The sequence below is a fragment of the Ranitomeya variabilis genome, chromosome 3 (assembly GCF_051348905.1).
Source record: "Ranitomeya variabilis isolate aRanVar5 chromosome 3, aRanVar5.hap1, whole genome shotgun sequence".
Classification (NCBI taxonomy): Eukaryota; Metazoa; Chordata; class Amphibia; order Anura; family Dendrobatidae; genus Ranitomeya; species Ranitomeya variabilis.
The window spans coordinates 213,464,685-213,482,774 of NC_135234.1; the positions used below are offsets into that span (position 1 = coordinate 213,464,685).

General features: G+C 41.2%; 1 protein-coding gene across 2 annotated transcripts in view; it reads right to left on the reverse strand.

The window, feature by feature from the left end:
* Positions 1–1,055: 1,055 nt before the first annotated feature.
* SLC41A1 (solute carrier family 41 member 1) overlaps positions 1,056–18,090 on the reverse strand; it is a 43,466-nt gene continuing 26,431 nt past the window's right edge. For both annotated transcript variants that reach the window (XM_077295141.1, XM_077295142.1), the window contains 8 exons: positions 14,976–15,047; positions 12,880–13,024; positions 12,595–12,741; positions 9,453–9,600; positions 8,506–8,585; positions 7,070–7,204; positions 6,161–6,309; positions 1,056–4,961 (listed from right to left, as the gene is read on the reverse strand). In XM_077295141.1, the coding sequence (XP_077151256.1) occupies positions 4,776–4,961; positions 6,161–6,309; positions 7,070–7,204; positions 8,506–8,585; positions 9,453–9,600; positions 12,595–12,741; positions 12,880–13,024; positions 14,976–15,047 (1,062 nt within the window). In that variant the 3' untranslated portion in view covers positions 1,056–4,775. The remainder of the gene's footprint in view (positions 4,962–6,160; positions 6,310–7,069; positions 7,205–8,505; positions 8,586–9,452; positions 9,601–12,594; positions 12,742–12,879; positions 13,025–14,975; positions 15,048–18,090) is intronic.

Below are 18,090 nucleotides of genomic sequence, written 5' to 3' on the forward strand. Positions count from 1 at the left end.
TCCACTTTTATCACTGAGGGAGCACGTATCACCTGTCACTTTTATCCTCGATTAGTTAGTCTTAGGGTACCGTCACACAGTGCCATTTTCATCGCTACGACGGCACGATTCGTGACGTTGCAGCGTCGTATGATTATCGCTCCAGCGTCGTAGTCTGCGGTCACACGTTGCAATACACGGCACTGGAGCGATAATTTCATGACGTATTTGCGATGTAGAAGCCGTTGGTTACTGTGCGCACATCGTATACAAACTGTGTCACACGATGCAATCATGCCGCCACAGCGGGACACTAGACGACGAAAGAAAGTTTCAAACGATCTGCTACAACGTACGATTCTCAGCGGGGTTCCGGATCGCAGTAGCGTGTCTGACACAACGATATCGTAACGATATCGCTAGAACGTCACGAATCGTGCCGTCGTAGCGATGAAAATGGCACTGTGTGACGGTACCTTTACATATTTCCTTTTATAATATAGATTTTAATCTAATGTAAGGGTGCACAAAATTTCTTGGTGCAAGGGCCACATTGCCATACTGAAACCTAGTGTCACAATTTTATTTTATTTTTTAAGAAAATGGTAGTTGCATGAATATATCACCAGAACCACCATCAGTGCATTAATACATCACCGGAAACAAATTTGAGAAGGATTTGGAGAGAGAGTTTCTGCTCCAAACAAATTAGTGTTAAAAACATGCCAACACACAGATTTTATTATTTTTTTTTTAGCAGAAAGGCTCCAAATCCTCCTCAATCTCTAGGTTTTGACAGGGTTTTAACATAATCAGGTAAACATTATGGATTCCTACATGTGTAAAATCAGAACCGCCATCGGTACATGAATGCAACACACACACACACACACACACACAGTCCCTTCCCAAAATATCCCACCCACACTGCCCCTTTCTCATACCCCCACTGCCCAAAATACCCTTCGCCATACTTCACAGTATGCACCCAGCACGTTGTGCAAGCCTGGTCTGACAAAATGTGTATGATAGTTTAAATATGCACTTTGAAGGTAACATATTATAAAAGACAGATGTGTATTTAAATAACTTTATTTTTAGTAAATATCTTTATTTTCATAAACAAATAATTTAAATCCATTTCAATAGAGCAACCCAATATTTGTAAGCAATAAAATGCTCCTGTCATAATTCAAGAGGCAGCAGTTTTCTAAGGAACTGTATCACTAGCGAGAAGACCCCGATTTCTATAGGGGTTGTAACAAAAAAAAAAAAAAAAAATCATGAAATCATAAATCCGTATTGTGGCTAATACAGATAAAATCACAACAAGATACAATATAATCAGATTGCACTTATAAAATGTACAAATAAAACAGACATTCAGTGTTCATAGAGATAAATAGAAGATGCTTTGGTTCAAACATTGCAGCACCTCAATGATCCATTATGTGGACCCCAGCGGCCGGAAGTAAAATGGTTCACCAACAGGCTTACAAAGGTACCAATAGGTCTTCACACCTCCTCAGATTTCCTCTCTCTTATAAATGTATGGTCTCTATTGTCTTGCAAGTCTGTCGGCTGTATAGCAAAAATAAAGAAAACAAAAAAAACAAACATACAATATAAGCTCTAAGCAGGCCGTCCGTCAAGGTGCAGGAGGAATGATGACCGTGCTCACGGTGTAGTGAGCAGTGATCTGCTCAGCCCCAATGACTGGAAAGAAACAGCTGCAGGGAGAATAGAGCTTCATTTTCTCCCTGTACTGGCTCTTCCAGTTAGATAGCCAAACAGATTTCAAAAAAACGTAACCGCAACAGGTTGACAGATTTCCTTTAATCTAAATACTGATCTGTGGCAGTTTATCTCCAGGATGAGGCCGACACCTACACCTGACTAGAAACGCTCCTTTACAGGGGGAGATTTCCATATAGAAGCTGGTCTTTGAAAAGTTGTCTGAGTAGTGGACAACCCCTTTAATCTCTTTATTTCTCCCTCTAGTGCAGGAGCCATTCCAGCGATATTGGCGCCTGGGCCCAGCCAATTCGCAGCCACTTCTCTCCCACTTCCTTCAGATGAAACGGACACCCGCAAAATATGAGCGCTGATGCCCTCTGATTTTCAGATGTCAATTTTGTCTGAAGAAAGTGAAACGGACACTGTTATATCAAGCGAGCCTTGCAGCCAATGTCATGTAAGCGCCGGGAGACCAGGTGCTGACATCACTGGAACAGCGCCCAGACAAGAATATAGGCTGTTGTAAAAGTTTACGTGGGGGAAATAAAATGATTGTCAAGGGTTGTCAGAGCTGAGGACAAGCCCTTTCAGATATTCGCCAAGGCTGGAAGTAACTAATCATAAGACAGTTGGCAATTTAATATAAAAGTAATGAAACAATCTGCTGCAAATTTAGTTAGTGAAGCACATGAGAGGTGACAATCCAGAAAAGGGATGAAAAAGACTCTAAGTGTTTTGTGTGAATTGATATTAGAGTAATGTAGACTCCTCATCACAGAGAGGGAAACTGCTAAAAAATTAGCAGAAATTGGAAGCAATCTTCTGGCAAAGATTCAATAGCAAATATTATGGTGATCAAAAACATATGTGCGTTATATCCTATGCAGCAGTGCAATTTACAGATTTTAAAAGCGGCCATTGGGGCCTAGGGTCTGACATGCGCAGCCATTATCAATAACCTTGTAAACCAAGTCCAATTAATAGAGAGTTGCAAGGTTTTACTAAGATTAGGGGGAGGTAGCAAATAATTACAGTTTTCACAGGCGCTTCAAATGCTCAGTGTATTTATCAGGTAAGGACCTTACAGCGCCCCCAACAGACAGGCAGTGTACACAATGAGATGACCAGATCCTCTGCAGAAGCTGAATGCAACAGGCATATTTGTTCTAGGAGCAGAAGCAAACTGAATTCTTAGTAAGCAATCATGGCAATGTCACCAACTTCATTCCAGGCGCAATTGCACTTCGAGAACAGACGTAGCTGATCGAATCACGACAAGGCAATTCCACAAATGCTCCATTGTAGAAGGATCGTGCTGCAGCCAAAAGGTCTCAAAGCCTAATATTTTGCACCTCTTGCCAAGCTGAAGTGCTGGTACCTACTGGTAAACGTCTGTCCGAAATGACACGCAGGCCGGGTTCACACTGTGCGATAGTACAGAAAGTTTATAAATGCTCCACAGTCGTGAAAGAAAAAAAAATAAAATTCATATTGCTTTAAATGCATTTCTTAAAACAGTCCATTTACGCTACATGTGCAGTACTGCATAGTGTTCATTGTGCATAGTTTCATTTTTTCCCCTCAGTTTTTAATACATACATACCTCCTCTGTACATGGGTATAGTAAAAAACAAACAAAAAACCTGAACATTTAAATTACACCAGAATGTTCCATGGCCATATTCACATGACGCAGATTTTCTTTTGAAAATCCATAGCGATGTGCAGTTAAGTGGGGCACAAATGAGTTTTTACATAATGTATCCACAGCTGTTGGGTAGGGAGAAGCGGTACATTTACAAGTGTGGAGCATGCGCTATGCCACCACAGATTTGTTCTAGATATCGCAGGAAATCATCAAGGAGGAAAACTAATTGCCAAGTCCATAGATTAGTATCTGCTACATGTGAACATTGCCTAAAACGGACACAAAAATGGCAAACTGAAGTTTGGATAGCAAATGAAAAGTAGCTCTTTTTCTATTCACCAGTATTGCACATCTATGACGTCTGTTAGAGGTTTATTCACCAGGTGTGACACTGAACATGGCAAAATACTGCAAAGGTTCAAATACTGATCTGTGTGAACCCAGCCTTATCAGAGCTGTGTGTAAGTTTCTCATGGCATATGGAGTCCCATATGTATTTGTACTAAGTGGCTGCAGGGACTCTGCAAAATATATTCTAGATAATCAGAGGAGAAAGAAAAATGCCATGAAAACGGAGATCTAAAGGAGGTACAGTAGGACTCCATGCACCTCTATACAGGCCCATGGATAAGGGGGTGCTGTCTAGAATTTAAAAAAAAAAACAAAAAAAACCCCACAATACCAATTCCACCACAGTACAACAATGCCATACGTAGTTCATAGAATGGTGTCGTAGGTTTTGGAATAACACAGCAATGTTCTTCTAATCCTAAGCAACTCCTTTAAAAGTTAATACAGATGAGTGTATGATGCCCAAAACTAATTTTGGCCAATCTATATTCCAGTATAGGTTTTTTAATCGATATATAAACGTGACAAACTGCCCTCCACAACATTCATGATTCTTCATTAGATATTGTAGCACTGATCTTTAGTGAAGGCATTGTTCTTGGAAACCCTGCACGCTGCCCATGACAGATTTCCCAGTGACGTTCATTTTTCACACCAGTTCACAAATGTAAACATTTTAGAAGTCTCTTAACTTGCTCTTCCACTTTTACAAGCAAACACAAACAAACACACACACACAAAAAAAGGTAATTTCTGGAAGTTGGGAAGAATGCCTAACCTTGAAAAAGTAAAGACAACATGTGCCTTAAACATGCATATTACCACCACTGAAGGGGATGACAGGAGGACTTAGGAGGGGGTCAGAGGCAGGTCCAGCTGCACACATTGGGGTTTTGTGCCTTGCTGTGCAAAACAAAGCTGTTTAAAAGTAATTTAGCACATCTGTAACAAACGTCAATGAATTACATAGGTTTAAGAATTGCACTTATTTCTATTTAGTCTCCTGGTCATCCAAGCCATATAATGGTCCCCATACTGTGTACGCCAACCAAGAAGACGTTCAGTCTCCCACATCAGTGTCACGGTCTCCGATCAGCCAAAGTACATGGAAACTAAGGGCAAGTAGCCCAGTACCCAGGAGATCTCCCAAGGCTGTGAGATAGGGAATTGAGAAGTTGTCAGGATCCATTCCTCTTCCCCACATCCAATGAACCATCCAGTCTGCGATGTACAGGAGGACTAGAACCTGCATAAACAAGCATAGAAGAAATCACCACTAATCAATTAAACGGTTTATTTTTATGGGTTGTAGAAAAAAATAAATTAATAATAATAATAATAATAATAATAAACAAGAGGAATGAATAAAGGACAGAACAGAACTTATTGGTGGTCCAAAAATAAAGATGTACGATGTTTTACCAGGCATCTTAGACATGAAATATCTGCAGATTACGGGGGAATGAGTACATATAATTACTTGTACATGTTAGGTGAAGAATAAATACAGAATGTGAGCAGACTACAGTGGAATGAACACATCCTGTACAAAAATGTATATTGTATTCCTGGTGATTAAAAAATAAATTTTAAAGTTGGAGGACATTTCTGGTTTCGAAGCTGCACATATTCTGTACAGAGAACACAGAATACATCTATTTATATGGGATGTGTGTTCATTCCCTGATAATCTACATATATTCCAAGTCTAAGATGCCCAGGAAGCCGATTACACCACTCTACATTTGAACCAATATTACATTAATTCTTTTTAGCAAGTCTTTATTTTTACTAATTGTGTCCATGCAAATTTTTTTTTATCACATACCGATCACATAGGTTAGTGTCAGACAGGAGAAGAGACAGCAGCTCTCTGATCGGGAAGGACACAGTGTTCTCATTCTCCATCACAGAAAGCTGTCTCCAGACTAGAAGTTGCAAACACTTTTTAACAAGAGTTTCTCTCTTTTTTTTTTTTTTTAAAACATGTGTGTCTTAGGGTATGTGCACACGATGCGGATTTGCTGCGGATCCACAGCGGAATTTTTCAGCGCAGAAACGCTGCAGATCCGCACTGTGATATACAGTATAATGTTATTCTATGGAAAAAAAAAAAAAAAAAGCTGTGCAGACGGTGCAGAAAAATCAGTGCGGAATTGCTGCGGATTTCAAAGAAGTGCATGTCACTTTTTTTGTGCGGATCTGTAGCGTTTCTGCACCCCTCCATGTTAAAAATCCGCAGTGGCAAAAACCGCACAAAATCCACAGCAATTCCACATAAAAACCCGCAGCAAATTCGAGGCTGCGGATTCTGCCAGGAGATGCAGATTTTGTGCAGAAAATTCTGCACCTCTTTTCTTACGTGTGCAAATAGCCTTATAGTCCAAAAAAAGTAGAGGGGGGGTAAACCAAACACTTTTTTCATCTTTACAAATACAGACTAACCTGGAGCAATGCTGCCATCATGTAGAAGACCATGAAAATCAGCGTCATTGTTGTATGCCCACCCTTCATTGAGTTGATAGTGTATAAGAAGACCAAATGGCCTGGTACCACTAGGAGGAACAACACACGGGCCGAACGAGAGTTCACATCTGTGCATTAACAAAGAAATTTGTAAGGGAAAATACAAAACAGCCTGTGCTAATAAATATACTGATCGGATTCCTGCATACATCATTGTGCCTTAGGTTTCTCTTTTGGGCTCTTCAGGCCCTAAGGCTATGTGCCCACGTTGTGGATTTGTGTGCAGATTTTTCTGTGCAGATTTAGAAAAATCCGCAGGATTTACAGCATTTTTGGTGCTGATTTTACCTGCGTTTTAACACCTGCGGATTCCTATTGAGGAGTAGGTGTAAAACACTGGAATCCGCACAAAGAATTGACATGCGGCAGAAAATAAACAGCAGAGTTTCCGGGCGGTATTTTCCGCAGCATGTGCGATTTTGTTTTCCAGAGGTTTACGTGGTACTGTACAACGAATGAAAAACTGCTGCGGATCCACAAAATGTGCACATAGCAGCCTTAAAATGTTTTTGGCAAAAACTGAAGAAAAAAAATTCTGAAGACACAGGAATTGACCCCAAAGGTCATAAGTAATCTGCTTCAAGTGACACAGGTTTTTAATAACCCCCACCATTTCTAGGTGGTAAATGGCAAATTGATATGTGACCTTGTCTTTTCCATAGCAGATTATGCAATGAAGGCTGTAAATAGTAGCCACCTCGGTCTTTGAAAGATCTGCCCCTATGATGGCTGCGTGAAGTCTTTAAACAAGGTCAGCTTAGAGGCTAGGTCAAATGAAAATAGCCAACATGCTTTCAGGAACATTTGTTTTTAATGTGCATTATGTACCAGAACTGAAGAATGTTCTACAAGGAGTGGGGCATTTACGAGGGACAAGACCAATGTCATCACCCGGTGATCCCATCATATGAAGGTATGTAGATATACGGCTGGCCTGTACAGCAACCAAATTCCCGCCAACACCTAGTTAAAAAAAAAATAAAAAAATATTGATCAAAAAATATAAAATCACATTAAGTCTCACTTGTTTAAACCCCCCCCCCCACACCAAAAAAAAAAAAAAATTTGTAAAAATCTTAGAACTCCCTTGATTCTGCTGCTTTTTCCTGTTTTGTGATGTATACTCTATTGCAAAGACAGTCAAAACATTTTTCTTCTGTAGCACATCATGTGAAGTCTCTGCTTGCAGTACAACTAGGTGTTTCTTCAGTCTTCTGAGACTATGCGCTTCTGTCCATCCTAAATGCTGCCAACAACAGCTTGCTAAGCGCCAGAACTGCCATGTCAGATACTGATCTGTGATGGTCAGTGTCTGGAAAGGGAGGGGTAAAAGCGCATGCTCCTAGAAAGACTGAAGAAACATCCAATTGGACTGCAAGCAGAGCTTTCACAGTGCGCTACAGAAGGAGCAAACGCGAATATCTCTGAAATGGAGTGACCGCGCAAACAAAAGCAGAATCATACTTGCCAAAAAGATACAATAAAGAAGGCATGCACTATAAATCTAGTTCATATATTCTGAGCACCTTGAATGTAAGCCTTCAATCCCCCAGCAAAGTGTAAGAAGTGTGGTATGCAAATTAGGGATAAGTCCAAAAAACTGCAGATTTAATTGAAGTTTCAGCAGTATAAACGCAAAACATGAAATCCACTAAATATCAATGGCATTCATAGACTGCAATGTCAAATCTACAATGCTGAAATTTATGCACTGGATTTTCTCCACAACACAAGAAATAAATGACCATTTTTAACGTTTGATCGAAATGACGGCTATTAGCATAGAGTGTGAGCCGACTGCACTCGGACAAATGTTATTCTTTGGGGCCTCGCACATCTGATTTTTTCCTCCAACTGTATGGGGGGGCAGGATTTGCTGCATGTCCAATTTGGAGCAGATATTGGGATCACACTCGGCCATGGAAGTCAATGAGCCTGTGGAAACAATCAATCTGCACTCTAATGACATTCAGCGTGCTGCGATTTCCACTGACAGAATGGAATAGATAGAGAATTTTCCTTTCTCCATCTTCTCCTCATCCGAGAGAATCTGAACACACCAAGATCATACTTTGATCAAATTTTTTGATTCGCCTAATTGACCAGATTCTCTCAGATGATAAAATATACGCTTGTGCGACCCTAGCCTCAGCTTCAAATTTGAAACCGAAAAAGGACAATTTTGAGTTTAAAATTAGTCTTCATGCTCTTATCAGTTTTAGGGATGGTTAAAAATGTGAGCGATCGCAGGGAAACATGGTTACCATTTATGACAGGTGTGAAAACGGCTATTCCTGCAAAGTTCGGATCAGATACAGTTTTGTCCAAAATCAATCCCCCAACACTGCAAGGAAAAAAAATAAATAAAAAAAGTTACAATTTAAGCACAAATTTGCATGTGAAGAGTGTCTTGACAGATGTTTGACAGGTTACATATGAATCCATTTTTATTGTACCGAGCAGTTTCCCTTTTAAAGTTACAAGCAGTGGCATGTAAAACATCTTCCCAAAAACTAGGTGTGAAGTCTAAGCAGTTTCAGAAAAAAAATATAAAAATAAAATTTATCTATAATGGCCAAAATGTATTTACTAATTTTAATATTAATATAAATATTCCATGCATAACACATTAAGCAGCCACATGGCAGTAATAATCTGGGGAATTCATTCAACGGGTTATGTAGTGTGACACTTGCACAGTAGTTTTTATGGACCCTTCACACAACCATGTAAAATTAAATTTATGGATGCGGAAAAGATGAGGTACAAAAACGGAAAAAACACAGGACAGTCATTAAATGGAACTCGATGCCTGAGACCTGCTGCCAGTGGATCAGGTAGCACTGTCTGCACGATCTTAGCCATATAGGTTTGGTTTAAATGCTGAAAGGTTTCAGAGAGAAACACACTTTGAAAAGCTAGAGACTAGTCATACAGGGGAAAACCCGGCAGCTTCTCCCTGCCCTCTCCCATGCATGCACAGGGACAGACTGAGTCACTGGCCACGGGCAGGTAGAAGCAGCCGAGGACCTGCCTGTCAGGCTAGTCTCCAGTGCCGCTTCTCTCAAAAGCCACAGTGTTCAAGTCAAACATACATGCCCAAGATCATGCAGCCTGTGTATCGAGCAGCATGAATCAGCCGTCAGGTTTCCTTCACGGCCTAGTCACTAACAGGTTAAGCAATTTTGAAGCAGTCGTACATATATCCCACCTGCTGATGGCCATAGCAATGATAACAGGTTCCCATCCAGTTGCCAGCACCTGCCTTGTGGCTGGATTTTTCCTTGCAACAATAAACCACACCGGTAGCAGAGCTATGAACAGCAGGCACACAATAAGGTTGACAAACACATTGACCTCTGTAGAAGGGAAAAAGGGGCGAAAATTACACAACAGTCACTCTGCTAAACAGTTCTATACTTTACTTTCTCTGCCAGTGCGAATAGTGAACACTAGGATTTTAAAAGAGGTTGTCTCATTGCAATTGTACCCATTAGACAAATGAGAAAGTGTTTGCAGAGACAGGCAACTTTGAATTTCTCTCTTTTTAAAAATTATCAGCTTGTTGCTCAATGTCTAGTTTACCGGGAACTGCTGCAGTCTATCAGAGCTGGCCAATTTACTGGACAAAGAGCGCAGTGCTTGCACGTGCTTTGGTTTAAAGCTGGAAAGCGTTGCATTAGAGTATGTTCCCACGGTCAGTAAACACTGCGGGATGGATGCTGCGTACATCTGCAGCGGCCAGATGTTACAGCATAGTGGATGGCATTTAAAGAAATCCCATCTCCACTATGCGTGCACAGACGCCTCCGGCTCCCCTGCGGAGACAGACAAGCGGCGAGTCTTTCCAGACCGCAGCATGTCTATTTATCTCTGTCTCCGCTAGATAAATATCACCAGTCTAATGTACTGGGCACGGTGATTCCACACGGTTCAATGAACACATGCAGAATCACCTGCGTTCAAAAGCTGGCAGCGCTTTGGACAGAGCGGACATGTGCTGCGTCCAAAGCGCTGACTAATCCTGACCATGGGAATATACCCTGAAAGCCAGTTCTTTTCTTTTGACAATCAAATTATTTTGAACCAATGCATTCCTGCAGCAAGGGTCCGTTAGAGATTCTTCGCTGATGGCAGCCACTTTTCTGACTAATAGTAAGCATGAGAGATCATCCTTTGGGTAGGCAGAATTTCTCCTTCTTCCTGCAGGTCAGACCAAGATTTCTATGTGTGAGAAAAGCAATGAAACACCACTCTGCTCTCTTCACAGATCTCCCTATGGCACCTATTGTGATTACAGGCAGTAGGGTGTGGTAGTAGAGCAGAGTTGTGTGTCATTATAAACATTTTGCAGTTCTCTTATAGCAGTGGGGTACTACCGCAGAGCAGACACTGTGAGGAGAGTTGCAAAAAGTGTTTGTAATTACACAGCTCTGCATCTGCAGCTCTCATCTCACAGCAGAAGTATATGTAATGCTAGAAAAAGCTGGTTATGACATTTTCTGGGGGGCAGATTTCACCCCCTACCTGCATGATGCCTCCTGCCTATGATCGGTCAACAACATGCAAGCATCATGTAACTGCCCCAGAAAAGGATTTGCTAACACCACCTTGGTTCTTACAAAAAAAATTGCATATATAAACTTTACAAACTAAACACTGTATTTTGCAGATTATAAGACGCCCCTCAAACTTTGAGGAGATAAAAATAGGAAAGGAGGAGGCAAGAGTGGAGCATTGCTGCAGGCTGGGATAAGGGGGTGTTCGGATGTTCGGGCGTTTTTTGCTGCTTTTTTTTGTGGCGTTTATGCCAATTTTCAGCTGCCATTTATAGCACCAGCAAAGCCTATGAGATTTTAAGAAATCTCATGCGCACACTGCTTTTTGTCATCAGGATTTTGTTTGTTTTTTTTTACATAGAGCCTTTCACTTCTTTTAGCGGATTTTTGCAGCGTGTTTGCAGCGTTTTTCACCCATTGACTTGAAGCTGCAAATAAAGTTGACTTTTTTTTCCACCCCAGAATATTTGCTGCAGAAAAGGCAAGGACAGCAGGATGTGACCTCACGGTCAGCTCCGCTACATCTAGATGGCAGGCTGCATGGTTGCCTGATGCGTCCATACAGCATGTCATCCAGCAGAGACACTGAGCAGCGGACCCGAACCCCATTCACTTGAATGGGGGGCCCAAAAATACAGTGTTTGACACACCCATCATACGCATGACAGCGCAGCAAACACCGCTTCTGATCAGAGGTGAAACCATCCCCGCCGGTGAGATAGCTGCGGTTCCCACGCTGTCAAAAGACAGCGTGAGTGCTCAGCTGTGACCGGAGGTATACAGTATACCTCCGGTCACTGGTGTCAGCTGATGGGACCAACGCTTCCGTAATCTGACACCTGCCACTAATAAAATTGAGAGCAGAAGCGGCTAATGAGTATTCATCAGCTGCTCCTGTGCTGTAAATAAAAAAAATAAAAAAAATAAAAAAAAACACCACACTAATGGTTTCCCCATATTTTTGATAACCAGCCAGGCAAATTTACAGCTGGAGGCTGCAACCCTCAGCTGTCAGTGGTTATCAAGAATGGAGGGGTCCCAGGCTGTTTTTTAAAAATTTATACAATTTAAAAGAAAGGAAAAAAAAAAAAAAAAAAGGCATTGGCACTGTCCAGGTGGAAAACTGAAAAAATCCCCTAGACATGGATTACGAAACTCCGCCCCTTCCTCCCCGTACCTTACAATGAAGTAAAGGCTAAGTATACAGCTGTGAGCTGATATTAATAGCCTGGGAAGCTCCATGGGTATTTCCCCCTTCCCAGGCTATAAACATTAGCCCCCAGCCTTTGGTATTTTATTAAATACATGTACAGTAAGCTGCACACACTGCACCAATTGTATGTCACTGACATCTGTATATCTACCTATTCTATGTGTATATACTGTATGTAATCTCTCTCTTCTATGCTGTCAACTCCTGCTGTGATAATACAGTACACGGCATATGAATTGCCAGCTTTTCAAAGAATCTAGAGGTATGGTTCTACAGGAAGTAGTTTTTTTTTGTCTGGGCGCACTCAACTTTATTAGCATGCACAAAGACAAGTTAGCCCCCAAAAAGCATGAAAAAAAAGCACCAAAAACGCAAACAAAAACACACCAAAACATGTTTTTGCCGCACCTTCTTTCCTGCCAAAAAAATAAATAAAATAGACAGGTTTTGCTGCAGAGAAAAAACAAATGCAGCAAAAACACCCAGTGTGAACATATCCTACATATGCTAAAACTGGTGAAAAGTCCTTTTTTGTTATTTAAAAAGGCCTACATTTCCTATAGTAGTTACTGGTTACTTACTCATTTCTTTGTAGAGGCCCCAGCTAATACCAGATAACAATGCCAAAGTCACCAGGTCGCCAAGGCTGGCAGCAATAGGTGTAGCCACATTGTCAGGATTAATACCAAGCTTTTTAGAACCGATTATTACCCCAATCATCACAAGACCTACAAAAAAAGAATACATAAAGTAGCAAGCATCATACCAGTGTTTTTTTATTTTTGGATTTTTTTTACACTTTTTTTTATGGATCACCAAGGATACCAGTGTGAAAATAGCCCCATAATATATATAGGAGTGCTCACCCAGGATGAGAGAAGCAATGAATGCTGTGGAGACGCTGCTCGCACATAACAGCACAGCATTTTCCATAAGGAAATGGCCATCTGGGATCCAGCCAAAAATAACTGCTGCAATAGAAGCCAGGAAGCCCACAACCGTTGCTTGTACCTAAGAGAAGAGGAAAAAAATGCAATAGCATAAGCCAGCATTTATGTCTGCAGTGAAAGAAGGCTAAAAAGCAAAAACATTGACCTAGGATATCATTTATTTAAAAGGGGTCGTCTGGGCTAATATTGATTACCTTAACCCCTTAAAACAAAAGTTGGCTCAGTCTTTAAATTTGTCATTTTTTCTACTTTTTTTCAAAAAGCCATGACTTGTTTCTGTAGTCATAGCAGTTTGACAGGTTGTGAATGGCGTCGTTCGAAAGAACAGCTTCTGACAAAAACAATCTTATAGTGATGGAAATGTGACGGCGAAATGGTTAAGGGAAGAAAAATGGGGCTGTATTGGGGCTTGTATTTTGCACACCAAGCTGCAGTTTTTAAATGGTGCATATTAAGTGGATCGCTTTGTGGGATGTAAGGCAAAAAAAGGGCAATTTTTCTCTTTACGTTTAAGTAATTTTATAATTTGAGACAGGACTTCACAGAACCTGGCAGTACTAAATACCGTATCTAATTTTTAAATGTATAAATTTCTTTAATTTGTAACTTTGGAAAATGAGGGCAATCCAAGTTGTAATTTTAACTAATATTTAAATCACTGCTAGAACGAGGTAGTCTGTCTTGTAGGCGAGTGCAGCGATATCACCGGGAGCAACGCATATAGTGACACTTTCTGGTCCCTCTCCTCACCAAGAAATCCCACAATACCTTCTGATCGGTCTCCTCACTAAGCAGTGAGATTTCGCAAGTTATTACATGCGTGTCTTCTGGGGACATCGCTCTCCGCAGCTCCACCAGCGATCAGTATATTACAGTTGTCCCCCCTGCCTGTCAGCAGTTTCATTATCTGACCCCTATCACACTGGTCTTTGTTCTCACTGGAGCTTTTAGGGTATCGATCAGTAAAAGCTGTGGGTTGGACACTGTGTACTTGAGAGTCCAGATGTTACAGCATAGTGGATGGGATTTCAAGAAATTCCATGTCCACTATGCGTCCACAGACGCCCGCGGCCTACCTGTGGAGACGGACATGCGGCGCATCTTTCCAGACTGCAGCATGTCAATTTCACCCATTGAATGTATTGGACGCGGAGATTCCACAGATTCACCTGCATTCAATAGATGGTAGTACTTTGGATGTAGCAAACATGAGCTACACCCTAAGCGCTGCCACTTCCGGATCGTCTGCACATAACCTTATGGCAGATAGTGAAGCTGCTGACAGGAAGGGAAAGTCATCTAATAAAGTAGCAGCACAAACACACTCCACAACACTGAACATAGTAACTGCTGAGAACAGATCCATCACTCCCATGCTGTGGTGTGATGTGGAACCGCTAAGTATGTCGGGAAATGGCGGTGACTTTATTCAGTTATATTTGCAAATAATTTGCATATTTTTCTCATATTAATAAAAGTCCTGCTCGCGATTTTTTATTTTATTTTTAGAATGACATCTAGAATTTATTACATACCGTATTTATTTTTACTAGTAATATATTAAAATAAAAAAGCAGGTGTAATTTTTGGTGTTGGGTACTCTTAAGGTAGGTGGTCATCAACATCAGTGGACATCTTGATACACACTAATCAGAAATTAGTTTTCTTCGGCAGCTGCAGGCTCTAGACATGGACTAGAGCAGAACAGCACCAGTGCAACTAATATGCTATGGCAGACATATCTTCCCATAAAGATTAGGGGAACTAATCTCAGCCATTATAACCAAGACCCATCCTCTATGCAGAAAAAGGCTGGGAGGAAATAACCCATTTAATCTTTGCGAGATTAATACAAGACTGCCAGTTTCAGAAACATGCATACAATTCTAAAAACAGCATGGGCAAAATCAGTGCCTCCATTTACTATCATCCATATCCTAGCTTAGGGCTATTGATTTTGCCAAAAATGTCAAACACCCCAATATGTATCAAAATAGAACTGCAAAGCCTACCTGTATTAGTGCCATATTACCAACAATCATTGCCCACTTCTCTTTAGCAGTTTCCATTTGTCCAATATTGGCCTTAAGAAGAAGAAAAAAAAAAAAGTTATTGAATAAATAACTATATACCGTATATACTCGAGTATAAGCCGGCCCCCTAATTTTGCAACAAAAAACTGAGAAAATTTAATTTGAGTATAAGCCTATGGTGGAAAATGCAGCAGCTAATGGTAAATGCCAAAAATAAAAATAGATACCAATAAAAGTAAAATTAATTGAGACATCAGTAGGTTAAGTGTTTTTGAATATCCATATTGAATCAGGAGCCCCATATATTGCTCCATACAGTTCATGATGAGGCCCATAAGATGCTCCATACAAAATACGCCTCATAATGCTCCATAAAATTTATGATGGGCCCCATAAGATGCTATATTAAAATATGCCCCATATAATGCTGCACAAATGCTGATTATGGCCCCATAGATGCTCCATATAACAATGTGCCACATATAATGCTGCTGCAATAAAAAAAAAAAAGAAAAAAAAAAAAAAAGAAGACTTACATCTCGTTGCTGCCCGCTGCTCCTCAGTGTCCCGTCTCTCCGCACTGACTGTTCAGGCAGAGGGCGGCGCACACACTAATATGTCATTGCACCCTCTGACCTGAACAGTCACTGCAGAGGATGCAGAAGACGAGGCGTCGGTGGAATGGGGAAAGGTGAATATGAAATACTCACCTGCTCCCAGCGTGGTCCCTGGCAGCTTCTCCCGGACAGTTGGTCTCCGGGAGCCGCTTTCTCTGTTCAGCGGTCATTGGTACCGCTCATTACAGTAATGAATATGCGGCTCCAACCCTATGCGAGGAGTCCATACTCATTACTTTAATGAGCGGTACCACATGACCGCTGAACAGGGAAAGAAGCTGCCGGCGCCGGAGACCATGGGACCGCGTCAGGAGCAAGTGAGTATGTGACAGTCGTCGCTCCCCTCACCCGCCGACCATGACTCGAGTATAAGCCAAGAGGGGCACTTTCAGCCCATGTTTTTGGGCTGAAAATCTCGGCTTATACTCGAGTATATACAGTATATATTTTACATAGCCTATTTTACAGCTGAAAATATTACAAAAAGGAATATATTAGTGTTTATTAAAAGTGCTACTACTAAAGCTGCAATCATTCGGTCCAAGCTTCCTTTTTGAAGAATTTATAGCACAGGACATTTTTATAGCGCGCATACTTTGTGCTCCAAACTTCTGTATTTACATGTGGTTACGCAGTAGTGCCTTCTTAGGGTAGGTTCACACGAAAATATATTAGGATACAGTCAGGTGGCCATAGAGTCACCTATCCGAGAGAATCTGGCAAATTATGGAAAAGATACTGATCAGAGTGTCAACATAGTGTGATCTGAGAACACTGAGAAGATGCAGTCCAAAATTTCTCCATCTTCTCCATTGTGTAAGGCTGGTTTCACACTTGCGTTTTTGTCTGCATGCGTTTTTAAAAAAAAAACGCATGTGTGAAAAACGCATGTAAACGCGGTAAAACGCATGCGTTTTTTAGACGCATGCGTTTTTATAGAAAAACACAAGAAAACCCTAACCCTACCCCTAACCCTAAACGTGACTGAAATACGTGGCACTGAAATACGTGCAACTGAAATACGTGGTACTTAAATACGTGGCACTTAAATACGTGGCACTTAAATACGTGGCACTTAAATACGTGGCACTTAAATACGTGGCACTTGGCACTTAAATACGTGGCACGTGGCACTTAAATACGTGGCACGTGGCACTTAAATACGTGGCACGTGGCACTTAAATACGTGGCACTGAAATACGTGATACGTGGCACTGAAATACGTGGCAATATGACTGTCAGAAAATGTTCATTAAACGGTTAGGGGTGAGGTTAGGGGTAGAGTTAGGGTTAGGGTTTGGATCCCTTTATCACCTTGATGGTGGTGGGTGGCTTTTCAGTGTGTTTTCTGTTTTTTTTCTATAAAAACGCATGCGTTAGCGCAAACAAACGCATGTGCTTAAAAACGCATGCGTTTACATAGACAGCAATGCATTTTTTTGCCGCGAAAAAACGCATGCGTTTTTTCGCGGCAAAAAAACGCGCAAGAAAATACTGCAGGTAGCATTTTTGAAAATGAACGCATGCAGACAAAAAACGCATGCGTTTGAAAACGCGACCAAACGCATGTGCAAAAAAACGCATGCGTTTTCAATGTTAAATATAGGGAAAAAAACGCATGCGTTTTTTGTGCAAAAAACGCTGCAGACAAAAACGCAAGTGTGAAACCAGCCTTAGGCTGTGGAAAGTCAGACTGCATTCAGATGTCATCCAAGTATAGTCCTGTTTTCCACGCACCCATAGACTTGAATGAGTGAGTGGCATCTGATTTCAAAGCGAAATCACAGCACCGGATAGCGATCGTCCAGTCTGAAGGGCTCGCTCACAAAAGACTCACACCTCCAGCTGCTGAGAAACCAAGCTTTAATCGAATCCATAGCTTGTAGTTCCCAAGGTAATATGATAAAACAAAAACCTTTCTGGGGTTAAATAAGGCGGCAAGCATACCATTGGGCAATAAGGATCATGGGCAGGAAAGGCTTGAGAACATACTTGTCAGAAGCCCAGATCATAAGTTAATAGTTTTGTGGAATGAAGCTCTTCATTAAAACTAATAGCCGGCTATGCAGGATTATGAAATGCTACCATGCTGTGCTGTAATTATTTGACTTTCTAAAAAGCCTCCAGGTTACTTTGTCCTCTCAAGGGACAATGTGACCTGGCCACTATTTGTACTCTTCTCACACGTCAACTCTCCTGCCAAGTGCTAAACATTACATTGTAGTTTGGGCACTTCTTCAATGTGAACACCATGTCATGGAAGTCACCAGTACTGAACAGCTGGAGATGTCCAATTAACCTTTGAAACAAAGCCCTCAGTCTCCTGGAGGACAAAGCTAAGAAGTGAGGTTGTGTTGTGAATACAATTACTAGCACAGAACATACCATGTTACTGTCCCCTGACCATGCACACTACAATATGAGGTCCCACCACCAGTAAAGGTGCCTAATAAAGCATGTAATAGGAGGTATTTCAG